The 27,735-nt window shown below is 39.8% G+C and overlaps 1 protein-coding gene across 6 annotated transcripts in view; it reads left to right on the forward strand.

Moving 5' to 3' along the window:
- EXOC4 (exocyst complex component 4) overlaps positions 1–27,735 on the forward strand; it is an 870,395-nt gene that overhangs the window by 692,601 nt on the left and 150,059 nt on the right. For all 6 annotated transcript variants that reach the window (XM_054558840.2, XM_054558838.1, XM_054558839.1 and 3 more), the window contains 1 exon segment: positions 7,198–7,376. In XM_054558840.2, coding sequence (XP_054414815.1) covers positions 7,198–7,376 — 179 coding nt within the window.

Here is a 27,735-nt window from a genome sequence, read left to right on the forward strand (position 1 = left end):
TGATACATCAGTGTACTCTTCTGCTTGGTACCAAAAACGGGGATACAAAACGTGGAGAAACCCTGAGACTGAGCCTTGGGTTCCTGCCCCCTGTGCCACTAACTCCCCGTGTATCCCCTCCTCCTCTGCACCTCCAGCTCTTCCTCTGTAAACGACAACCTGTGAGTCTCAAACTTATTGGCTGTTTTTTTCCTTAAGTGATGTTTGTGTGTGTGTGTATGTGTTTATGTGTATTTATTTGTTTTAACTAGCTTATTAGGTCTTATTTAACATCCAGTAAAGCTATGTTTTTAAGCCAGATATTTATGCTTCAGAGTAGGTTGGAACCCCTTGTGTAATCACCTAGTGTATTTCTACCCATTTTGTGGAACTTTGAATATAATTGTACTATTTTTAGTTACTACTTCAGGTTCTAGTTTACATTTATGGCATTTTTTTTCAAACGTTCGTCATTTATTTGATGTCTCAGAAACACAACCTTGAATTGTAAAGCTGTTTTAAAAGAAAATTTGGTCAATTATTTGATAATTACTATTTTCCAGTGAGGTTTCCAGAAAAACATTGTCATACAACCAAAAGCTGCCTGTAATTGCTTTTGAAAGGAGCAAGTTCTTAAATAAACTCAGGATTCAACACTGATATCAAAGGCATAAGGTTAATGACCAGAGTGCCTAGCCAGTTTTATTGTTCTAGAATTTAAGTGTTTAATGACAGGCATCAAATGAGTCACCCAATAGTGGCTCAATAAATACTTGTTGAATGAATGTATGTCTGTATTCATGTGCTACTTGATATATAAGTAATGGATTCAAATAAGAGAAAGGATAGTGTAGGAGGAATCTCAGAATATGGAGTACAAAGACTTAATTGTTTGCCCAAATTCTGAGCTGCAGTTTTATATTGGCAATTGAAAATTACTCAGAAATAAAAAAGTTAACTATTTAATATATAGAATATATTGTTAATAATATAGGCAAAAGAACAAAAGTTAGGCTGCTAGGAAAGAAAAACTGTAACTTAAACTAAAAGTATAATTATAGAGAAATTTTAAAGAATTTCTTCTCATACACATTATATAGAGCTGAGTCAAATAGGAACAGGTGTTTTCAAAACATAATAAATCTCTCATACTAATGCATTTGAACTTATCACACAGCTTGACCTGTGATTAAGATCTTGGCCTCTAATTGGAGAAGCTGTTCGAATCCTGGTGTTTTGCTACCAACCCACCCTCCATAAGGATGATGTGTTTGTGTCTTTCTTTTAGACTGGGAGTCTGCCTGGTGGCAAAGCTGCCTTAGCAGAATGGTGTCTCCAATTTACTCTCTAGACCTTTGCCTCTGCCATAGCCTTGGTAACTCTAACCTTGCTTCTTCTAGAAGAGGCTAAATTATGCATAATAGTTTTTCTGTGCTCAGCCTTAAGAACACAACACATAAACTACTCCAAAATACTTACACAAGGACAGAAAGACTGACAGAAGAAACTATGCATTTATGCGTTCCTGGATTGAACATGTCAAAACGTAACTGACTGTCATTCTAAATTTTCTCTCTCCAGATCTGAAATTAAAATGGCAGAGACAATTTGCAGGGATTCTGATTGCTTTCGTAATATTGCTTAAGTTTGTAATTGGTGCGTTAACTTCTCATCGTACATGTAATATTTTGTATAAAACCTTCATTTCCAGAAACGGCACGCTGGGAAGAAACTTAAAGAGCACTGTCAAGGGATCTATGTAGGATGTGATTCCCAGGAGTTCACCATCTTAGGAACTATTTTGGACAGGAGTAGGAGAGATACTGATTTTGAAAAGCCCAACAAAAAAATTCCTTTTCTCACTTCTTATTTGTTCCCTGAGCTTAACTCTTTGTTGTTATTTTAGAAATTTGAAAAATAATAAACCCACAGAAAAGTTAACAGTGCAGTGAATGCATATGTACCATACACTGACTGAGATCTCCTGACCACTGACATCTTGCTATACTCACTCTATGCTCTCTCCAAATATATACACACACTTCCTTGCCAAACCATTCAAAAGTAGGCCACAGACATTATGGCCTCTATTCTTAAACTCTTTAGCATGCATTTCCCAAGAAGGAAGACATTCTCATATGTACTCATATCATTACCATATGTATTAGTTTTATGTTGCTGCCTTGTAACCAATTACCACTGTTGTCAATAGGCTTGGCCGTTTGAGTCTGTCTTGACCTTTCCCCTGCTCTGTTGTTTATCACAGGGGAACTGACTTTGCAGGCAGCATTTCCTAGACTCTTAGGGCAGTTATCTCAGGTCTGGGCTCAGCAATAGGAAGTGGTGATGAAAGATTTGGGGAACAGGGCCAGGAGAGAGAGAGAGAGAGAGAGAGAGAGAGAGAGAGTGTGTGTGTGTCTAAATAAAATGTGATCAGATACAGCACAGGTCTGCGGACCAATCCCTGAAACCATTTGTGATGTTTCGTTCATAATTGCATCAGGTCTGCTGAAAGCGCAGATTGTTTTTTCTTTTTTGCTTTCCTTTCAGTAGATAACAGATTCTTTAAAGACTAAATGGAGACGATTTTGAGCATGTTTGGCAAAATTTCCTTAAATGAATTCTTGTCAGATAGACCTTTTTAAAGATTGTAATTGTGTGGTAAAATTAAGTTAAATAGGTTTAACACTCCTGGCAAAATTACCTTAAATGAATTCTTGTCAGATAGAGCTCTTCAAAGATTATAAATAATTGTGTGGTAAAAATTAGGCTTAACAGGTTTAACATTCTTCTTTAGTTTCATAGGCTTCTATGTGAGCCTGTTGGCCAACTGATTTGGAAGGCAAGTCCTCAGATAGGATCCAGTACCCAAAACACTCATGTTTTGAGTTCTGATTTCTACTCCTGGCTGTGTCAGATCATCTTTGAGCAATTGCTGAGTGCCTGTTACCTCTGAGTTTCTGTTACTTCACCTTCTGAAGACAATGTTAGTTTGCTGTCTGTTTCACTCAAAAATACATAGTGTCTTCATTAAATAATGTGTTATCATAATAAGCAGAAGATGAAGGGTACGTAAAAATTCAGGCCTAGAAAGTGGAAATAATACTGTCCAGTTGCCAGGCAGCAGCCATTCTGGCTGTGAGGTCTTCTGCAGGGCACAAGTGACTGTGTCTTCCGCAAGCCTGGAGCCACCAGTCCAGACCAGCTTCAGGCCAGTGCGCCCATTGCGTCCCACCTTGGCACAAGTAACTAATACCCATGTCCTCCAGTTTTATGTGCTGGGATTCCTGGTGTGCCCATTTGAAAGTTCTCTCATATGTGGTGAGATGTTCTTCCATTTTTCTCTTCAGCAAAACGTGAAGTTGTTTTTTGGAGAACATATGGACAGTATAGAAAAGCACAAAGCATGATACATTTCTGCAGTTGACATTTTGCCATATAGATATCCAACCTTTTTTCGGCTTGTATATTTATTTATTTTCTTAATATCATACAGTACCTACAGTTGTATAAGTTTATTTTACACAACTGCATATCATAATGAAAAATAAGCTATACCAAATATTTTTCTATGTTACCAAGTTTTTTATATACATAATTCCTAATGACTTTATGGTTTTCCATAGTATAGATAGATCATAATTTAATTAATCAGAGGGTTTGGAAAAAAATCTGTAGTCAAACAGCTAAAGCCATCCCTTTAAGGTTATTCTAACACATAAAAACCTTCCACCAAGCTCTTTGACACACAAATCCTCGAAGGAATGATTTTTTGTGTGAAATGGTTATAGCTGTCAATCACTTATTCTCTGTGTCATGGTTTCTGTGCTCTTTTCAGGTTGTTAGGGGGTGATTATGGATTCCTGTCAAATGAGATGTCTGCTATGTATTCGACATGAGGCAGTTTGTATTTTCTCAGTCTATTGCTCTCCTGTCTGAGGAGGTTAAGCAAATCTCAGTGAGCCAGAGGGAAATGGGACAGGCATCAAGTGCTGGCAGCACACAGCAAACATGCTCAGGGCCCAAGATCCCCACTCAAGCAGATTAGACTTCTTACATAAATACATTTGTCTTAATTGTCACATTCCACCTAGGGCTACACCTAATATGCATAAAAATGGCTCCAAGCCTGGTTTTCAAAGCCATTTGCCCCCCGCTGTTGCTTTTTCACCACCCAGCTCAGAGGCATTTTTTGTGTTATATCTATCACAGATGATTAAGGGGCTCAAAGAGTTGATATATAAGGGCAGATTAAGAAAACTAAATATTTACAACCTGACTGAGTGACAGCCAAGGGAAATACTATAAATGTCTTCTGGGCTCAAATCACGGAGGAGACATTGTTTTGCTTTTCCTAGTAAGTGGATTTTAGAGCTATCCAAATTCAGAGAAAGTTTTCTTGGGATGACATCTCGTATGCTAATTAGATAAATGAGTCAGCTAGAAATTGCATTTAGCAGCTACTAACAGAAACTTGAAATAGCAGTGGCTTAAACAAGTAGGGTTTCATTTTTCTCTGCTATGACATGAAGCTCAAAAGCATTTTTATTGTCTGGGACTGCACTGTTGCTCCATGATGGCATGAGTGCACCATTGCCCCACTGTCTTTGGGTTCCATTATGCTCAGCACTGGCTTCCATACTCAAGGTCAGCTGATGTTTGAGAAGAGCTACTGCAGCCCCAGTTGCCCTGGCTTCATTCCATTAAGAGAGAAGGCAAAAGAGTCTCTGCCAACTAAGATTGCTTAAGAGAGCTTCCTTGATGCCCATCTACTGATTTCAGTTTACATCTCACTGGCCACCACATCTGCAAGAAGGACAGGAAAATTTGGTGGGGTTTTTTGTTTTGTTTCATCTTAAGTTGGGCACATTGCTGACCCCAACAGCATCAGGGTACTTTTACCAAGAATGCATGGGATAATGGATACTGGGTAGGCAGCTAATGGTTTCTGTCACAATAATTAACATCTTGAAAATTCTGATGAAAGTCTGGGCTGTAAGACACTGTGGTTGGTATTTGTAAAACTAGCCCTTGATATGCAACATATTTCCTCCTGCTCACTCTTACCTAAATTCGTTCATCATCCCACTAAATAAACTAGCCATCTCAACAGACCTAAGATAATAATAACAACAATAGTTTTTACCAAGTAAAAACTGTTTGCACTGTGTTATGCACTTAAAAGCATCCCCTGAATGATTTGCCTTAAAATATTCTAAAGTGGTGATGGGGAGGCATAAATAAGGATAAATGGAATAAGACTTCCATGAGTTGCTAATAGTTGAAGCTGGAAGACAGTTACATGGAGGGTTGTTATACTCTTCTTTCTACTTTCATAATTATTGAAATTTTCCCAATGAAAAGCTTTAAAAATCACATTTAATCCTTACATTGCTTCATATCAGGTCAGTTCTTTTACCTCTAGATAATAATGCTTGGAGTTAAGCAGTGTCACACAACAAGCAAGTGGCAGATTCAGTATTCAAACCTGGGTTTATCTCACTTTGAAGTCTGTGTCCCACCCTTGCCACTCAAGGAAAACACTTTTCAGACAAGCAGCCTGGGCATCACCTGGAAATCAGTTAGAAATGCAGAATTCAGGGCCCCACCCCAAGCCCTTTTCCAAGCCCCTCAGATCAGATTGGTGCACACCCACATTCCATGCACTCGGTTCACTGCTCTTCATTGCCTCAACATCAACTGTGACATTTCCTTTAAAAAAAGATAACCCTCAGCTAAAATAAGGAGGCTAGTCGTGACTCACTACTTGGTAGCATAAACATTTTAGATAACGATTTGATTCACAGCAGTTGCTGTAGTGCTGGGCACCAAACGCCTATGTGTCAATTAAGCATCTTTCTGACTATGTGTCAACAATTTTTATTAATCACTGCATGCTCAAAACTTAATTTGGCTTGTTCTAGTTAAATTAAGCCCTTGCTTCTTCTCACTTAAGGTGTGTTAGATTTTAAAAGCCTTGGGTCTTACAGAAAACTCTCCGGGTGCCTGTTTCAACCTCCTCCAGCATCAGCTCTGCTTACCCACCTGTGTGTAACTTTCTTGATTTTTTTTTCCTAACATTCTCAGTCATCTTTTTTTTTTTTTTTTTGGAGACAGAGTCTCATGCTCTGTTGCCCAGGCTGGAGTGCAGTGGCACGATCTCGGCTCACTGCAGCCTCCGCCTCCCGGGTTCAAGCGATTCTCCTGCCTCAGCCTCCCGAGTAGCTGGGGCTGCAGGTGCACGCTGGCGCTAATTTTTTGTATTTTAGTAGAGATGAGGTTTCACTGTTGTTGCCCAGGCTGGTCTCGAACTCCTGAGCTCAGGCAGTCTGCCTGCCTCAGCCTCCCAAAGTGCTAAGATTACAGGCTTGAGCCACCGTGCCCGGCCCTCAGTCATCTTTTCTAATTTTAGCCCTCTTCCTTTTCAAAAGGAAAGAGAGCTGTGGAAATTAGGAAGCCTGAGTCCTAGCTTTGCCACTCATGTGTCATGTAGGCAGAACGGTTAACTGTTGGAGCCTCCAGTTCTTCATCTCCGCAGTGGCTGAGCTATATGATCTCAGGTCCTTTCCAGCTTCATCCTTTGTAACCCCTTGTAACTTGATTTTTCAACCCCACCCTGCCCTCTGCAAAACATTTCGAAGATATTGGGCTCTGCGTGAAACCCAATGTGTTGGATCCTTTTTAGAACAACTAAGTAAATGAATAAATGAAACCTGTCATCCATCTCAGTTGTAACCTCCTCTTTTAAAGAGGCTGGATCTTCTTTGCTTTTGAACATTATTCAATATTTTCTAGGTGCCAGATTAACTTGGTTATTTTATTTTCACTACAATAAACTTTAAACCATGTACATATTTAACACCCTAAGCTGTTTATCAACTTCTATAGCATGAGAAGAGGCAAGGAAAACACCTACAGGAGAGCAGTATAGACACCATCCCCAGGAACCATCACTGTATAAATCAGGCCCATACTGGTCCCTGTTGAAGGCACAATCATTGGAGTCACTTATTTCTTCTTCCAAGAACTTTTTCCCCTATCAGAACCGTGTTAAGCAGGCATGTGATAGTTGTCTCACAAAGTTAAACCTAGGAAAAAGAGCATGCTGTAAAATAGTGATCATGTCAGTCCTTGTGCTAGGTGTGCCTAAAACAGTGTTACCCAGTCCTACCTTTTCCATGCTGTATATATGAAGTGTGTTTCCAATTTGCTTTTCAGGGCAGCTTTTGGCAAGGAGTCTGAAGTTCTTATTGGGAACCTGGGTGATAAATTAATCCCTCCACAAGACATCCTTCGTGACGTCAGTGACCTCAAAGCCTTGGCCAACGTGCATGAAAGCCTGGAATGGTTGGCAAGTCGAACAAAGTCAGCTTTCTCCAATCTTTCTACATCCCAGAGTAAGTATCTGGTAGGAAGCTGTTGTGGGGACAACTGAGGAACTAGACTGAATGCGTTCATTGAAAGATGAGAGTGTACACTGGTTACCATATGGGGGCGTGTCCCAAGTTGTCAGAAGATCCTGGTTAGAATTCTGCTCGTGTTGCACCTCTCGTACGTTGTGATTCTGGGAAAGGAACTAATCTTGGTTTCCCTGTGTGGAAAGTGGGAATCCAGGAAAGGCCCATGTTAACGTAGCTTGATATTAACATAGCCTTAGAAACATAAATTCATCTAGGATTGAGCCACTGTGTCTCAAGAACAGAAAGCAATACCTTTTTTCCTCCTTACAACAACTTCTCAAGGGCAGAAACTGTCTCAGAGCTCAGGGCTGTATGCACGGCTGACATTCTCATTTTACTTGACATAAAGCTAATCTTTTTATTAGTCATAGAAGTGATTAAGGTGCTAGAAAATAGAGTCAATGAAGACAACAATTATTCTGGAAAAAAGATGGCTAAGAGATAGCAATTACAGATTTCAAGGAAATTAAGGAACAGAACATGAAATTGGGGGAACCTCTTTTTCTATGAAGGACCAATGACTTAGAGAAAAATAATTTGAAAACTTTAGGGCACATAAACTTTAATAACTATAAAATTATATTTAAAGCATTACTTCAGGAGTATGTATAACACAGTTAAAATAGAGACAAAGAAAACATGATATGAAGAAGGCATAAAGGGAAAGGCAGATTTATTCTTTATTTGTTGAGGCAGTCTCACTCTGCTGCCCAGGCTGGAGTGCAGTGGCACAATCTCAGCTCACAGCAATCTTTGCCTCCTGGGTTAAAGCGATTCTCATGCTTCAGCCTCCCGAATAGCTGGGATTACAAGTGTGCACCACCACACCTGGTCTCAAACTCCTGGGCTCAAGTGATCCACCTGCCTCAGCCTCCCAAAGTGCTGGGATTACAGGCGTGAGCAACCACGTCCAGCCCAAAAGACAGATTTAGATGTGTGAATGGAGAGATAGAAACAGGATAGAAAAAGCAAAAAAAACAGCTGGGAGAAGAAGGAAGCAAAATCACCTCTGAATTTAATATTAGGGCTATTAGACAGTTATTAGAAAGAAAACACATTATTTGGACTGTGCACATCAGAGTGAGCTTTTTTTTAATCACCGTCATTTGAGAAGGTATTATTACTTGATTAACCACGTTTCCAGCCTAGAGATGGAAAGGTGTGGATTAAATTCACAGAGTAAATTATTCCCTTATCCTCTAAGAGTCTAAGGAGCCCCTTGAATGCTCACTACTTGTATGGCCTCATGCTGATTCTCTGCCTGTCCCAAGGGCCAATGTGGGGTGGGAAGAAGGGACTGAAGCAGTGGGCTTCGGAGGGAGATCATAGAATCTGCACCAGAAATCTCCTTAAAATATTCCTGTATATTTATACCTTTATTCTTAAGTCTTTTATTGAAAATACTAGTTATTTTTGAGATTAGTCTTGCTGTATTACCCAGGCTAGTCTTGAACTTCTGGCTTTAGGTGGTCCTCCCATTTCAGCCTCCCAAGTAGCTGGGACTACAAGCATGTACCACCATGCCCAACTCTAAAAGACTGCTTTTTATCTGATGATGAAATTATACAAGTTTATTCTCAGAAATCTATAAGAATAGAAAATGTGTCTACCAATTAAGGATAGTTTGCCCACAGTATTACTTTTGAGCAGATTTTATATAAGGAGGTATCCGTAAAGGCCCCTTTAACTTCATAATCCCATAATATCAGGCAGTTCTGTTACAAGCAGCAGTTTAAATTATCCATTTTATCTCCCAAACCCACTCTGCTCTCTTCTCCCCTCTAGAAAAAGTCAGAAAGAACTAATTTTTTCTTTGCTAATTGCAAAATGAGCAGCTGCAAAAAAGGGGCCACTTGCCTCTTTTCCTAGTTTTCTTTGACTTGCAAATGCAGAGCTGCTTAGGTAGTTTATTTAGTAATGTTTGGAAGGGGTGCTCTCATTTAGTATGTCATTAGCATCTAATATTTAATGCTACAATCTCTTATTTCTAATGACATAGCATTCTAGACTTCTATTCTGCCCATTCTAAAAGGGCTTCACAAAGCAAGATAGTACATAACCTCTGTAGCAAGCCACTGAGTGATTCACACAGGCTAACCTGGCATCAACTGTTTTCAAAAGGAGAAAGATGCATTCTGAGTTATGCTTAACTTTGTAATTGCACAATTTAGCTGTTGTGTTCATGTCACTGAAAGTACCCAGTAAAGTTGATGTCTAATTCATGCCTATAATCATCTCTGTTATTCTGACAAAGATCTCATCTACCACGCCTGTTAATCCTTTGCCTCATGTGCTCAGTTCCATTTTATAATATAAGCTGTACCCTCTCAGTTCCTTGCAGGGTGATTATTCCACCCAGTGAGTGATTTAAGTAACTGTCAGCATTTTGAGGATCAGTGCAAAACCCAAGTGAACTGTAATCACTACTTATGGTGTCTTTGCTAAAACAAAGCATCAAGCAAGCCTGGTTTATCCTACTAACAGCAAGCCTGGCTCACCCTCACTCATGTGCTCTTTGAATTCCCAGGAGAGATGCCCATTGATGTTTATAATTTGAACAAAGCAGGGGATTCTCTGATAATGGCTTACTCTGATTGCCCTATGTCAGTGTGACTCTAGAAAGGGAACAAGGGACAGCTTTTTATTATTTTTTTTTTATTTTTGAAAAGTGAACCAAATGATTACTGCAACAAAAGTGTTTCCAAGTCTGGAGACTAGCGAACATGAGGAAAATGCTCAGCAGGATGGGAAGAACTCAAGATAAGAAGATCTTCAGTTTATTTCTTGTTCCACATTCTGTTAACTATTTGGTATGGTAAAGGCCATGTTTTATTAAGCTTACGAAGCTATTGCTGTGATAGGGTGGAAAAAGTTTGCAGAAAATTATTTTCTTTCTTTTTTTCTTTTTTTTTTTTGAGATGGATTCATGCAGTGGCGCGATCTCGGCTCACTGCAACCTCTGCCTCCTGGGTTCAAGCCTCAGCCTCCCTAGTAGCTAGGATTATAGGCGCCCACCACCACGCCTGGCTAATATTTTGTATTTTTAGTAGAGGCAGGGTTTCACTACATTGGCCAGGCTGGTCTCGAACTCCTGATCTCGTGATCTGCCTACCTCGGCCTCCCAAAGTGCTGGGATTACAGGCATGAGCCACCACGCCTGGCCGAAAATTATTTTCATAGTAGAATATCTCTTCAGATAGGACAGTAGGATTCTCATCCACCTGAACATTTCATGTCAGGTATTACATTTAGAAGAAAGTAGGGAAAAAAGTTCTACATTTTAGTGGCAGAGCATGGCTGGCTATACATTGTTCAGGAGGTTAAAACTGATTATTTTTTTTCCTAAGGTAATTTTTTCATCTCTTTAGTATTTGCCTAAATGTTTCTCTATCTCCTTTAGACACAAAAGGGTCTCCTGGTTGTATCTAGCTCCTGACCACACCAAAGGTACCACTCTTGCATTTGCCCTACCACACAGTACACAGTTCCCTGTTCCTTCTCCTCTGGTATTCTCCCCTCAGTCTTTCTGACACTGTTTCTACTTAAGATTCTTTCAGTTGAAAGTCACAGACTTAATTGAAGGAAAAAGAATGTGTTGACTCATATAACTGATAAATCAAAGGACTTCAAGAGTGGCTGGATCCAGAGGTTCCCAAAATATCGTCAGGTCCCAGGCATGCTTACACACCTGCTCTCTCTCTCTCTCTCTCTCTCTCTCTCTCTCTCTCTCTCTCTCTCTCTCTCTCTTTCCCCCACACCCCACCCCGGTCTCAGCCTCCCATCCCTATCCCTAGAAGACCCTTACATTCAGGACCTGCTTTAACAGATGTGCTTTCAGTGCAAGGAAGGTGAGCAGGAGCATATTTAGCCTTGGGCATTCAGGATCTAAGTTTCTACATGTTTTCCTGCATTAATCACAATTTCAACCTTGTAATAAAGGCACAAATAATGCTGGCTCTTTGTAATGCCTGCTGTTTGTAAGATCCCTAAATAAAGACTCCAAAATTGTTATCATTAAGAAAATTCTCAGAACAAAATATGACCTACATAAAAATTGTTAGACTGTTTTTCGGTTTAACATTAGTGATTTTCTTTTGCATCTTATCCTTTTGTTTTAAAGATGGATTGTTTTTAAAAATAGACTACACAGAATTTGAAGGAGGCTCAAGGGCTTATTTTGTATCCATTGCTTCCTTAGGGAGGCCCTTCTCTCTATCTTGGATTCTGTAAAAATCTCTGGGATTAGAGATTCTACAACCTCCTTGATTATATATTCTACTCCATACCATCTAGGAAGTCATTTTTTTTTAAGTGAAGCCCCTGTGCTTCAGTCTAAACTTTATTCTGCTTTTGTTCTCTCTTCAGAAATTAAGTAATTACTATTAATGACTATTTTCTCTATAAAATATTGTAATGCATCAAAAAATATTTCCATGGCCTTGTACTTCCCTATCTCTGGATTTTAAAGATTTTTGGGCCTGTGACAGTTCCAGTCTGTGAGTCAAGGACACACAAACCTTGTAGGATTAGGAGCCCCGATCAGGCATAAGTTCACTCTCTTGGACGATGATTTGGCTGTTGGCTTTTGTGAATGTGGGGCTTAGGGTAGGATCTTTGACACCAGGCTTACCCACTCCAGCTCTCTGAGTTCCCGTTGCTGAAGTTCTTGCTAAGTCCACATACACGAATAATAAGAGTAAGAAAAACCATGCCCTAGTCTTTTTCAATCTGAGCAACCACAGAGTTAAACATTCTTCTAATTTTTTGGGCAAATAAATCTCATAATTTTGGTTGCCAGAATTGGTTTGTGAATTGCAGTATTAGTCATACAATTATTTATATACTTATTTCTTACAGGTAAATTATTGTTAGGCATCTTAGAAATCATCTGGTCTAACTCAGTCATTTTGCATATGAGGAAATTAAGGTCTCAGGGTGGTTATATCACCTGTCTGTGCCAAACTAAGATGGAGCAGGTCTTCAGATTCCCGGTTTAATTTTCTTTCTACTACGTCAGTTAGAGCCACTAATTGGACCATTCATGCCATATTCCTATTAAACCATTCCAGCAGGTTGGGCATATTTTATTTTAATGGAAGCGCTTTAATGCTTACAAGCAAGTTGTGATCATTGCTGATCATTTTCTTGTACCTAAACAGAATTTCTACACCTAAATATATGGAATTATTGTACAAACCCCTCTTGAATTTCATCTTAGTTGCAATAAAACATTTCTGTAATTTGCCACTCTCTATTTTTGTTTTGCAAGTATTTTCTAAGTTAGCAACTCCATCTGTCTTGTTATCATGCCGTGTAATATATTCTAGATATTGCATTGCCCTATACATTAGCCACTAGCCTTGTGTGGCTATTTAAATTTAAATTAATTAAAGTTAAAAATGTAGTTCCTCTGTCATACTAGCCATGTCTCAAATGCTCAGTGGCTATTATATTGGACAGTATAGGTATAGAACACTTACATCATCACAGAAAGTTCTGTTGGCCAGTGCTGTAGATCATCACTGAGGTCATTAATAAAGGTTAAAAATAATGCCAGTCCATATACTTAGCCTTTGAAAGATACTTGAAATGCCTACCTAGTTCTATCAAAACATGGTGAACTACTTTAGTTGTCCAGCCTCAGATCACATGTACCCTCCTGACGAAAGTTGATGTTTTTGGCTCTGCATTATCAAAATTTCTCCTATTGATGTTAACTAATGCTAAAGGGAAAAGATTTTGTGATCAAATAGATTTGGAAAATATTAAAGTACATTAAATATAATTCAGTACCAGAAAACCTCTAAAATCTTTGCTATATTAACCAGATAATTACAGCAGTGGAATGTTTCTTAAACTTACTTTTCAGTGAAATTCTGTTGTCCCAGCGTATCTCACAGGGCTTTTTGTCCATGAAACAACTTCTGGGCGACACTGCCCAACGCTATATTTATGTAATTTGTTTAGAATATTTTATTTCTCCCAGCACCATCACGCTCAGGGCAAATGTTCCACTATTGTGGGAACTTAATTTCATATTATTGGCAGATTTGCATACCATCAGATGACTTATTTTGCAATTTGGTTATTTGATTATTTGATTCATTGAGTGATTTTTAGAAATGTTCAAGTCAACCAATATAAAATAACCATGGTTTCCCTTTCTGCCTATTTCAGGCTTGCCTACTGCTATACTGACCCTTTTCCAGTCATTGTGCTTTTCTCACAATTCTCAAAGATTCTAGCTTCAATTTTATAACACACCCCAATTCATGGAATAATGTCAATATATCCATGGTGGGGCTCCTGGGATTGATTTATGATAAAAATTTTGTTGTATAATATTTTTAGATTTACTGTAAAGTTGCAGAGATATTACAGATAATCTCCTTATCTATCTCATCCAGTTTCCCCTATTGTTAATATATTAGTATGATACATACGTTACAAGTAATGAATCAATATTGATACATTATTATTAGTGAAAGTCTATACTTAGTTCAGATTTTCTTAGTTTTTCCCTGATCTTCTTTTTCAGTTCTAGGATCTCATCCAAGATGTATCACATTTATACTGCAGTTTTCCCGTATCACAGTTATCACATAGTGATGTCTCCTTAGGCTCATTTAGACTGTGACAGTTTCCTAGACTTTCCTTGTTTTTTATGACCTCGAGAGTTTATAGGAATTCTGGTTGGGTATTTGTAGAATCTTCTTCAATCTGGGTATATCTGGTGTCTTTTCCTGATTAGACTGGGCTTGTGGGTTTTCAAAAGGAAAACTACAGAGGTGAGGTACCATTCTCATGAAATCACATCAAGGGTGCATATCATCAATGTAACTTATTACTGATGATGTCTGGGATTGATTTTATGCCTCCAATTTGTGTAGTCCTCTCTAGGCAGTTCCTTCCAAATTTTGGATTGGCTCTCCACTTTCTGACTACAGATTGCTTATCTTTCTAGTGGCTATTTATTTAACATGATAGAAGCATCTTATTATAAGCCCAATGTTTGGATGAGTTGAATACTTGCTAAGAAAAATGGTTGTCTACCTTAAACAATTATGCAGTTGATAATGAATTATCATCTTGTGGGTCTGAAAGACTCTGTGGGAGGATCTGTTTTTTAATACCTTGAGCCACTTGACTAAGGCCTGTAGCCACTTTTTGGTTGCTACATGTGCTAAACATCCCTTAATAAATGTATACAGCCATACTAATTTCAAACAAAACCATGCTGACATTAAAAGAGTTTAACTACATTTCTTCACTAAAAATAAAGTCTTATTTTAACCCATTTTAATTAAACTGTAATGTGCAATGTTGACTCAAAACCCATTCACAAGTGGAACTCGCTTCCTGAGATAAGTCCTTTTAGAGTAGGGTACCTCATACCGAGCTGCACGTCAGTTATAATCATTTAGAGAGCTGTAAAAATACTGATGCAGAGATTTTGATGTAATTGTTCCTAGGTATGACATGGGCAACAGGCTACACCCCAGACCAATCAAATCAGAGGCAGAGAACCTATGTTGTAAAGGAGTGGTTTTCAGCCTCATTGCTTTAGAAATGCCTATGCTTTTTAACATATCCCCAGGCAGTTTTAACAAAGAGCCAAGGTTGAGAACCACTCATTTAGAGCCCCTAAAAATTTCTTCTTCAATTTCTGTCACTCTCTATATTTGGGAAATGCTTTGTAATTATTTTGCCAGTTCTTCTATCCTCTGGAGCTTGAGATTAACATGATTTCCCATTTTATAGATAAGAACTGTAGGCATGGAGATACGGTACTTCGTGTCCATGCCAGAGTCGGGACTACAGCCTTGCTTAGCAGTTGTTAGCTAAACTGTCACCCAAATATGATTAACAACAAAAATGTTCCTCTTACAGTTTTCAAGCCAGCTAAATGAGAAGGGCACAAGGAATCTGTGTCTCTCAACACAAAAGGCTGCAATTGCCAAATCAATGGAATGAATGTAGATATGTCATTGAAAATAAATGGAAAAGGCCTAGGTGTCGGTCCACCCTCATCCCCCAACTGCACAGTTGCGCAATATTCCAGCATGTTTTTTATGCATTCCCGATGGTGATTTAATATTTTCTATGAGATGGAATGTGAATATTCTCATGCTAGAGCTCACTATCATGGACTCTTCATGCCTTAATAGTAAATGAAAAATAAAATGCAAATCCTCCAGCTGTTTGTTTTTCTGCCTTGGCACAAATGAAAATAAAAATTTCCCTACCCAAGATCTCATGGGAATCTGTCATGTTTCAGGTTTGCTTTTGTCAGACCATTAAGCCGGAGTTTTCCTTGTCATAATTTCATCTGATTATTTTTAATTAGAACTCTATGCGTGGTAATTCCTCTCCCGCTTCAGTATTTACAAGTTTCAAATATTTGTTGACTGTTATCAGACAGCTCCTCCTCAGCCTACCTTACATGTTTAGTTTCTCTAATCACCTTTCTGTGGTTAGACTTTCCATGCCCTTCATCGTTTTTCATTCTTAGTAGTTGTCATTTTCCTAAGCAGACTCTCATATTGTGGCTTCATTTCTGTCGTTCTTCTTTTATTGATGATACCTTCCAAATTCATTGCCATTGGTTGATTTCATGATCATGCTATTGACTAAGAAAATTAATTTACCATTGGTATTGTATTTTGTTCATGAGCTTCCCACCCCTTGCCTGACTCTAAATATATTTTGGCCTTATCTAATTAACATTACTTGTACTTCTGTTGAGCCTTTCTCTCTTTTAAAAATAATGTCCAAATATATTTCCATGTTGTGCTCAATGTCTCAACTAATGTTTTGTAGGAACAAAAGCACCAACTGATAATTGTATGATGATCCAGTTTTGTTCATTTTCAGTCTTAAATGTACTCTGCTTATATTTACAAACTCGTTGAAACTTATCATAATGAACAAAGAATTGTGTGGAAAGCTGCTGTGCTTAGCGTGTTCACCTGATTATTCTTAGCTCTCTTCTGAAATCCACGTTGTTACTACGAATGGAGATGCTGCTTATTCTTTTATTTTCTAAGGAATACCATCTAGACCTCTCTGTCTCCTTCTGTTTATCGTGCAAGCTTCAGACTGACCCCAGTGGGGTTCCCCGTGTTCCTTGATTTTGAGCACATTTTAAATTGCTGTTAACACAAGAGTTACCCCCTTTTTAAAACATATCTACTCTCGTTTTCCCTTTCTTGTCATTAAGTGTCCTCCCTTGGCTCCCCAATCATGGTTACTTTTGACTCTCCTCACATAGCCTTGTTTTCCTATTAATTCATAGAATCTTTGTCATTCTTCTCCCTTAGTCTAGGAGACATGTAGCACATATTTGACTTTGAAGTCTGACGAACTTAAGGACAAATCAGGCAAGTTAGTGTATAACCAGGGGGAAACTATTTGGCCTGTCCAAGCTAAATAGGTCTTCTCACCTGTTAAATAGAAATAATGATGCATACTCATTGGGTTGCTCTAACTATTAAATGATCTGATGAACTTGAAGTTCTTAGCAGTGTGTGATACACAGTGGGGCTCACTATGGGGTTTCTGGGCTTCCTACCATGAATCTTATCCCTGGAGCTCTCATTCATTGTACTGGGTCTTCGCCTTCCTCCTGCCCCTTCAGGCTTCTCTTTTATCTCAAGTTGTGTAGTTGCTTTCAAAACTGTTAATATGTGTGCTCCTAAATTATTTCCAGTAAATCATGGCTCTCACTCACCAGAGCTCCCAAAATGTTTCTGAGGTCATGGAAGTGTGTCTGAGAATGGGCCTGCATCTGAGGGCCTACAGGTGCTCATCTGAGAAGCCACGGTTGAATTTGAAAAAGGCACCTTTTGCTCTTCAAAACTATGAAAACAAAGCTCAGCTATTATTGAAAAACATGCCAAATCCAACCACAATTCCCTCTGTCAATCAGCTGGTTGTTAGTAGAGTTCATTGTCCTGTGCTGATTAGAAAGCAGTACCCCACCCCCCTCCGTAAGGAGGTGATTATCAACTGTGGAGCTACAGAAGGCTAGTGCTGTGGGCATTTCAATGTAATTATGGAGTTCTAAGTACTTGCCCATAAAAAATTATGTGGCTGTTTCTTTGGAAATGCCAACATTTGTACCCATAAGGGAAATATTTTATTAAAATATGATAATATCATGTATGCTTAAGTGTGGTGGCTGGAAGCTGCCAGCTGAATGATTGTATCTTCAAGCAAAACTATAAAATGGAAACAACAAGAAGAAACATAAATGAAAAAATCTCTGGGAAAGAGGAGAGACAGAGGAGTTAGAAAGCAAGAGAAGGCTCTAAAATGGCATGCTGAAATTGCAAAGCCAGACAGAGAAGATGGTGGAAATGCAGAATCACCGGAGCCTGAGCCGACACCCAGCACAGCAGAGAGGAGGAGCGGCTGCTGCAGCAGAGTGACTTGAACAAGACATCTGAGTGGACTGATTTGATAGCCATGCAGAACCAGGCGTTCCAATGAGGAGCAGTGAAAGATTGTACCTGAAGGCGCTGATTGTGCTATTCAATCTGGCCTCTTATCTAGAAAAACCCTTAGACACTTGGGTGCTTTAAAACCTGGGATAAGCCCAGGAACCAGTGTGAAATCATGACTTAAAGAACTCCTCACCAGAGAAAGAGTGTGTCTTTCCATTCTTCACCCTTGAAACTAAGTTTAGATCTACAAAATGCAGTAGGTGAGGGAGACAAATCCTGACAGGGAAATCCGAAAGAAGATGGAGGGCTGGCCAAAGTGACATGGAAGGACTCTCCGTTACTTGGTGGGATTGATTTTAGAAAAATGTTCTAAATGTAAACTGGATGTGCTTTTTTTCAAACAGCTTCCTTATTAATCAATAGTGCATAAAGACTTTTTCCAGACAGCCAGGAAAATGTAGCAAAGGGGCGAGATGTGTGAATCGTATGTGTATAACAGCCCCCAAAGGATACTACGGTAACGATAATGGACTCAACATTCAGATTACATTTCAGACTTTCAAGAACCTTTATAACCACTCATTCTTAATTTCTTATTCCTGCCTCAAGCTGTAGTTGACAAATCAGCCTTTATATTCTCAGTTTTACAAGGCATGATCATGAAATGCAAAAGTTTGGCAGTTGCCCAAGGTCAAAATCAGTCAATGACAAAAATCTAGACTGCATCTGTCTGTTCTCAGAGTGCAGACCAGAGTGTCTGGAAAAACAACATAATCACCTATTACGAGTTACGAGTGACAGAGTTACAAGCACACCAAACCGGCGTGCCTTTGTTTCCCCACGGAGGCAATGCTGTTGTTCAGCCATCTCCCAAAGCTACAGCAGCAAGGCGAATGCAATGCTGTGTGCCTAGTATAAATGGTATTGAATAATACACTTTAAAAGGAGGAGTGGGGAAAAGTGAGCTTAACATTATTTTACTCTGTTTCAGAAGCTGAGATGTAAAAGCTGCACCTCTTGCCCCCAAAGGACCTATTTTGGAACCAAATTTGGTAGTCATGCATTCAGCGAGAGGTTCTCTTATTATCTTAAATTCAATACTGTGGATTTATATTAAATATTGTAAATTATACAATAAAAGATTTCCTTCTTCATATGGGTACAGAGATAGATCAGGTATAGGTCTGTAAGGCACAGTGTTCCTTATTAATAGCAGTTAATTCTGTGTACTAACATCTTTGAGCTCTGGTCGTTGACTCCTAGGTGGATTTGACTAGAGTTCTTAACCAACATCTTAATCCAATTTTTATGAAAGGAAGAGTAATGAGGACTTTTCTGTAAGACTGATGAAAAACCTAAGTGTCTTTATAGAAGCCAAGAATATCTGATCAGATTCTTCAAGGAAGCAAAAATCCTGTAAATGTCAGAAAGATGTTATATGCTGGAAAACCCCTTTGGTCAAATTCATCTAAAGAAGGTACTATTTGTAGGTGACTTTTCAGCAAGCCTGTCAAAAGCTTCTTGCTACAGATAAAAATTCAATAACCTTTCACTGTGGATGTGCCACAATTATCACTAATTTAAAAACAGTCCTTCTAATAGAGTATTTTATCATGCTGGACAGTCTCTGCATTGTTCATTATTTAGTGTTTGCTAAGCTGATGGCACTTCCACCACACTCTTCTTATCTCTACTTCTTCAGAATTGGATTTTATATTTCCAAACCAGCCAGATATGACAAGTCATTTTCTTCTCTCTTGTCTTTTAAGAAACGCAAACTTGATTTCTTTTCTTTTTTTTTTTTTTAACAATCACCACTTAAAAGATTAAAGTTATTGGAAATGTCTGTATTAACTAGCATTGGGATGTGCAGTAAGGCCTATTGCATTTTAATTGCAACTGGGGTCTTCCCTTCTTCTTTTTTATTCTTTTTCTTTTCCAATACATGTGTATTCTCTCTCTTTGGAACCCCCCATTCTGCTAAAACACACAATGTATGGCAAAGATGAGGTATTATGAAGCCTGATGTAGTTAGAAGACAAGGCGAGGAGAGTATTATCAGAATTATTATATTATAGAACCTCCAAAAGGTGGTGATAAATGGTATAAGTAGATCTTTCAGTAAATATAGACTGTCTTTATATGAGAAACTTCCTGAAAGGAAAATGATAAAGTCATTATCCTGACACCTGAGGGATACATGCCACTTCAAACAACATCTCTTTCTATCTATAGCTCATTATTGAAATTTTTAACTATTTTAAGCATGAAAAAATTCTACTGGCTGTGATTCTGAAAGATTTTAAAAGATCTGTGTAGTTTACCCAAGTTTTGAACCACAATAAGACAGCCACACATCTTCTGTCATTGGGAACTCTCTCCTTAGGCCTCAGGGCATCTTCTGTCATTGGGAACTCTCTCCTTAGGCCTCAGGGCCTGCTCCTCTGTCCAAGAGTCTCTCCCAATTTTCAGGAAAGTATAGAACTTCGTTTAAGAAGTTTGATGATAAGATTTTGACCTTTTATGGGTACAGTCTTTCAATAGTGATATCAGAATGCTGAAAAATATTGTATTAGAAAATCTCACCAAAATATTCATTTTAAGATTTATGGATTATTGTTGTAAGCATCAAACAGAAATAGCATTGTAGCCTGTCTTCATACATTAATAATAAGGGCTGCCCTTTAGGATTGGCTTTACGAAGAAAAATATTTGCTCAAACTTTACCCAGAGACAGGAGATGCCTGTCACATCTGCTTCTAAAAGAGGGAGTGTGACTAAAAATCCACCATCGTATTACTTGTTTAATGGTACCACAAGTCCAATTAACGCATTTGTTCAAGCCAACAGCCTTTTAGCTTTTCACAGAAATCCTGGAAGTGTGCTAGAGAAACACCCCCACAAAAGAGTTTTGCATATGCTGCTGTATCTGCCTCTCTCCAGGAAGCAGAGCATGGGTCACTGACAGACAGATGGCTGCCACAAGCGCCACCAGCGGCCGGAAACTCCTCCCACAAGCTCCCATTCCCGCAAAACAAATGGGGAGGGGTGCTTTTCTTGAATGCTGTGCCTGGACTTTCTCTCCCTTGACCCAGCCCTACCCATAGAATACCAAGGCAACCTCAACATCTGTTAAACTCCTGCCTTAATTCTATTCCTCAGCACCAGCATAACTCAATAGAGGAGTATGGGCTTGTCCTTGGACAAGGTACTTGACATTGCTGATGATGTCGTCTGTATTATAAATCCCTCATAGGTTGTTTGGAGGCTCAGGTCAACTAATATATACACAACACCTGGTACAATGCTTGCAAACAGTGATCACGTGATAAATAGTAGTTTCTTCTGCTCCTTCTTTTTTAAGCTCTTTTCCTCATTCTTAGCCTTCCTGAGACTATTTTATTTCTCGCTTTCTCATTTAGCTACCAATATTTGCCCATAGTGGTACTCAATGTGAAATGCCCAAATCTGCCCTATGTTTATTTCCCCCTGCTCCTGTCCTTCCTGTTGATAGCTGGGTCATTCTGCCTGATAGTTTAACTTCATCTCAAAAGATCTTTGCTGTATTGCATTTGAAATTAGATTTTGAACTCTTAAGTTTAACAGCCTTCCAAAATCCACGTGGCTTGGGAACATAGGCATAGGGTAAGGTCGTATTTATTCAGGGCCACAACGAGTGAAACTTAAGGTTAACCTCCAGCTCTCATTAAATGACTTCCTCTGTGAACTTGTATGTCAGCATATCGAGAAATATGGCAATGAAGAAGCTGCTGAATTGGCCGGGCGCAGTGGCTCATGCCTGAATCCTACCACTTTGGGAGGCCAAGGCAGGTGGATCACCTGAGGTCAGGAGTTACTAGCCTGGCCAACATGGTGAAACCCCGTCTCTACTAAAAATACAAAAATTAGTCAAGCGTGGTGGCAGGCACCTGTAATCTCAACTACTCAGGAGGCTGAGGCAGAAGAATTGCTGGAACCCAGGAGGTGGAGGTTGCAGTGAGCCAAGATTGTGCCATTGCACTCCAGCCCGAGCCAACAACAGTGAGACTCTGTCTCAGAAAAAAAAAAAAAAAAAAAAAGAAGCTGAATTGTGGCTTCAGTAAAAACTATAACAAAAATGGCAGACCAGCTAATTTCAGAGCCCACAGTAGCTCTGGGACTCAGGTCTTTTAACATCAAGGGAATGATTCTGTCTGTATTGAAGTGGGCTTTGGAATAGCTCTAGTTAAGATCTACCCAAGCTTCAGCTGGGCATCCTCCACAGGGGTGACAATGATCTGGTTAGCTGCTTACCCCTTCTCTGCTGCCTAATAACACGCTTACAGGAATTCTGGGAGTCTCAGTTCTGCTAGGATCTTAGGAGTGTTAGCTAGGAATGGAAATTTGTGTTCTTTTTTATTATCATTTCAGCCATTTTTAAATGTCCAGTTTGGTGGCATTCAGTACATTCACATTATTGAGTAGCCATCACCATCATCCATCTGCAGAACTTTTTTCATCTTCCCAAACTAAAACTCCATATTCCTTAAACAATAATCCCTCATTTCTCCTTCCCTCCAGCCCTTGGCAACCTCCATTCTACTTCCTATCTCTATGAATTTGACTATTCTAGGTGGCCCATATAAGTGGAATCATGTAGTATTTGTCGTTTTGTGACTGACTTGTTTTGTTTAGCATGATGTCTTCAAGGTCCATCCGTATTGAAGCATGTGTTAGCACTCCCTTCTTTTTTGAAAGCTGCATGGTATTCTATTGAATGGCTGTACCACACTTTTATTTCTCCATTCATCCATCAGTGGATGCTTAGGGTGCTTCCTTCTTTTGCCTATTGTGAGTAATGCTGCTGTAACATGGATGGACAAATATCTGTTCAAGTCCTGGTTTTCAGATCATTTGGGTATATACCCACAAGTGAAATTGTGGAAATTAGTCATTTGAGATTAGATGTACTTCACATGTCTTTCTACTGCTTCTCAACTCTCTGATTGCTTATATAAGTGATGTCTTCTGAAGGGAAGTTCAGCATTTTTCTCAGATATGATAATAATATATGCTAAGATCTTGGCCAGGCACGGTGGCTCACACCTGTAATCCCAGCACTTTGGGAAGCCAAGGTAGGTGGATCACTTGAGGTCAAGAGTTTGCTGCCTTCAAATCAATCATTACTTCTTACCACCTCTTGAAATAGAAAATAAAAAATTTGGCCAGGCGGTCACCAGGCGCAGTGGCTCATGCCTGTAATCTCAGCACTTTGGGAGGCTGAGGTGGGAAGATCTCTTGAGCCCAGGAGTTTGAGACCAGACTGGGCAACATAGGGAGACCTCATCTCTACAAAAAAAAAAAAAAAAAAAAAAAATTAGCCAGGTGTGGCCCCATTTCTACAAAAAAAAAAATTTTTTTTTAATTAGCTGGGTATGGTCATGTACACATGTGGTCCCAGCTATTAGGGAGGCTAAGGTGGGAGGATCGCTTGAGCCTGGGATGTCAAGGCTGCGGTGAGGTGTGATTGCACCACTGCACTCCAGCCTGGCAACAGAGAAAGACCCTGTCTCAAAAAGGAAAAGAAAAGAAAAAATGTAAAAGCCCTAGATAGTACCCTCCTTTCACTCCTAGAGAATTCAAAATTTAAAATGGAAATTTAAGCTTACTGTCTTGTTCTCTATATCAGCTGTTTACAATGTTGGCTATATGCCCCCCCAATAATTGTGTAAAACAATACATTGAAGCATGGGAAGGAAACATGAGACCATTTACGTATACTTTTTAAAAGTAAAACAATCAGAAACATTGCAAGTTTTACTAATATTTAACACAAGAGATGACGTGATAGCCCTCATTTGAGCCATATGTGAAGTACTATATGGGAGGAATCCTGCAGGAACCCCAAGGGTTCCTCAGCAGAAAGAGGCTCAATCTTCTGCCATTTTTTAAAATTTTCAACATTTTGTAATATGTTCCAGGTGAAGTAGATTTATGGATTACATTTTCTAGTTTTTAGTAAACTTACCTTCCCCAAATGGATAAGTGACTTAAAAGGGAAACTGTGGATTGGCACTATAAGCAAAAATGAACATGAGAAAATGGCAGAACTGGCATTGTCATTGTTCCTGGTGGGGATCTTCATCAGTCACATTATAATTATCTAAGCAGTAATAATCTAATCAGATGACTGGAAACTGGCAAAAGAACTTGTCAAGAATATTATTTGGAATATGGATTTACATCTACAATTATTAACATGATCCTTGCTCTAACTGTATGTGTGCCTTGAAATATTAGCTAATAGATGTTGAAGCTGTAATCATTAGGAAGATGCTTAAGAATATCACTTGTTTCATCTTTAGCTTACTTTTTATTGATTTCTTTTCTGGTTATATTTTTAAACTTATATAATGTATTAGTACCAGTATATATAAATAACTAAATGTACATTTACTATTAATCTGGACACAAATATTTTTCACTGTTGGAATATATAATCAAAGAGGTTTGGAGATTATTGTGTTACGGGATCCTTGGGGTGTCCCTTCACCAACAGGAAGCCTCTGTGGCCACTGGTGCCTTTGCCCGAGTTTTGCTCAGGACCACTGGGCTCACTTGACCCAGCAGGCTGTGCTTGGCTTGGCTTGGCTTGTGCTACCAGCCTGGATCCCATGCCTGTCAAGGGCAAGTGGAGCAGCAAGGGGGATGTGAGCAAGTGAGCACGGGCTCCAGCCACTGCTCACAGCCAGATACACTGGCTGTGGTGGGATGGACAACTCCAGGCGCCAGCATGGGCACCGGCTGCCTGCAAGGCTGCAGCTAAACCAGGCATACCACAAGCAGCTTCCACAGCTGGCACCGGGAAACATGGTGGCACACGGAAGCTTGGAGACGCCAGGAACTTCAGAGCCCCAAAGAGGATGTCACAGCCCTGGCTCAGGGAGCTCCTACATCTGGGCTTCCCAAGGGGCCGCAGCTCTTCTCTCCTCTCTTCTGTCCTTCTTGTTGCGTGCAACTTGGTGAGCAAGGGGAGTGTCTCAGCCCTGCTTATGTTGTACCTCTTTCAGCCCTGCCATTCGGCAGGTCCTGATTTCTTGTCCTGCATCCAGGAAGAATGGGTTACATATTCAAGTGTTGGGTGAGCAGAGTGAAGAGGAGCTTTACTGAGCAACAAAACAGCTCAGTGGAGACCTGCAGTGGGTAACTCCTTTCTGTAGCAAAGGCATCCCAATGAGTGTTCAGCTCTCAGCATAGAGGAGACCCTGTGGTGGGTAGCTCCTCTCTGCAGCTGGTGGTCCTGTCAAGTGTTCAGCTCTCAGCAGAGAGGAGACCCTGGAGTGGGTAGCTCCTCTCTGCAGGCAGGTCATCCTGTCGAGTGCTTAAGTCTGGCTGAGTCTGGGGCTTTTCTGGGCTTCAGAGGGGAGGAAGTGTGTGTTGATTGGTCCATGGGTGAGCCTGGAAAAAGCAACATAAGTTCCCACTCTGGTCCATGGGATTGGCAGCTTGGCCCCCAGGCTTCAGACCTTTCCTTACTTAAAGGTGGGGCTTCACCGGGCACTTAAAGGTGGAGCTTCACCGGGCACCTGCCCCTGTCTGCCCTGGAGCCTGTCTGCCTCCTGCTGCTGTTCATGGTGCCCAGGCTGTTTGTGCCAAGGGGCGCCTACAGGCCTGCACCATGCTGCCCTCAGCACCCCATCTGCCTCCCTCCTGACAAGCCAGCACCCAAAGGCTAGAAGGGGCTGGTGTGTCGGCACTGCCCTGAGTGCATGCATATGTGACCACGTTGCAACAGTGCCCAGGCTTAGCCTCAACTTTGCTCTGAGATCGGAGTGGGCACTGGGAGCAGGGAGAAGTCAGGCAGTGAGAGTAGGCCCTTCCAAGCCTTCATGGGCAGTTTGGGGGCTTCCCAGGCCCCTGAGAGTCCAGAGATGCCCAGGTCCACAGCTCCAGTTTGGGTGGCAGCAGCTGCACCTGGGAGGGCAGGGCTCCTGCCTGCTTCTGGCCCCCAAGAGCACAGGGAGGCCTGGGTCCGCAGCTGCGGCTGGGGGCCATCAATTGCTTTAGACACTATTGTCTGCAAATGAAGTTGTTATGGGACCACAGGGACAGTAGTACCATTGCTTTTTATGTTCTTTTTTTTCCTTTGTCTTGTTTTTAGATGAACACTGTGAATTGTAGCTGATAATATGACATAATTAGGACTTCAGCAGTCTCCAGATTCTTTCCATATAACTTTAAGTGTTAAAAGATAGAGGTGGCTCAAATAGGATGGGATTTTCTGACAGACAAGCAGACTAAACAGTTCTTCCTCCCTGGAAGCTCTTTTGTCTGTTTTAATCATTGCAAAGTGAAGCATATCATGGCCAATGCTGGAGTGTACAGAAACTTGGCCTTTCAGTTATCTGTACCTAGTACTTAGAACAAACCAGCCCAGATACTTCTCGAAATTCAGTGAGTTGACTGAGCAGCTTTTCTAGCCAGAGCTCCTCAAGTAGCTGTGCTCAGCTGGCAGCTTAGTGGGGGCTGCATCCTGTGGGAGAACTGGGGGCCTCTCTCCATGTGGTCCTTTCATCTGGGCTGCTTCAATGCACACAGGTCTCAGGGCAGCTCCAAGAAGGCAAAGACTGAAGCTGGAATAGCTAAGGCCCAGATTCTGAAACTCACATAACAGAACTTCAGCCATATCCTATCAGTCGGTGTAAGCTATAAAGCCAATCAAAATTTAAGAGGTGAGGAAAAGACTCTACTTCTTAATGGGAAAAGCTGCAAAGAATTGTGATCATACTTATTCCACCACACTGGTAAATTAGGAAGAAACAATACCAAAAAAGATATTTATAATTAATCACTTTGGCTTGTACAGAGAGCATGTTTTCTATGCATTTCCTTATAAAAAGTGTATTTTCCAAGTGATAATACAGTTGATTTTTTTTTGTCAATGTGAGGACTATATAGAGAGGCTAAAATGTTCAGTTGAAATGATGCATCTTTTCAGTGTTCCTCAATGGCATACTCGAAATGATCTTTATATTCATGGCTTAAAATTAACTAAATTAAGTTTTCAATGCAAGTGTTCCCTAAAGTCAAAGTTTTTCTTCGTTTTTTCATTAGAGATTAATTTGTAGCATGTCTCATTGAATGGATTGTTCACAGTGATTGTTTTTCAGTTAGACCTCTTAGAAATAGTTTTATTTTAGAAAGGCAGAATAATTATAGACTGTTAAATGTCTGAGTTACCCTGAATAGGTGTAGGTGGGTGTACAGAATACTGATACTTCCTTAATGCCATATATGCTGGAAATGTTAGAGTAAATGTACATTAATTAAAATATCTACCATAACTTTCAAGCACTTACTTTTGAATAACTATAGTCTTTAGTCTTCAGTAAAATCCTGATGCAAAGTACAATTTAGTCTAAATTAGGATTTTCCTTATAGAGTCTAAGGAGTTCAAGCCACTCTGGTCTTTGGAAAGTCAAGATTCTTAAATGTTAATGTGGCATTTCCTGTGTTCACTATTTGAATAATGGATTACTCCATCATTTCTTTTGTATACCCACCCTTTATAAGGATTATTTCTTAAGGTTTCACATACATCATGAAACAACAAAAGGCTTCATTATCAGGAGCTTCTGTTCGCTTCAGCAGAACCATTTGAAACATCTAAACAGTTGAGAAATGCATCCCAGTAATATACTCAGAAGGCCTAGGAAACAAGAATAGTGAAAATAGCTATTAGCTCAAATTCATTAAGGGTTAATTAGCCATATTGCAGTCCACTTAATTTTCTACTTTCCACAATGAATTAGTCGTGTGTATTACTTAACCCAGCCACCATTGCCAGATCAGTTAGCACTACGATTCCTTTT

This window comes from Pongo abelii, chromosome 6 (genome assembly GCF_028885655.2).
Source record: "Pongo abelii isolate AG06213 chromosome 6, NHGRI_mPonAbe1-v2.0_pri, whole genome shotgun sequence".
Taxonomy (NCBI): Eukaryota; Metazoa; Chordata; class Mammalia; order Primates; family Hominidae; genus Pongo; species Pongo abelii.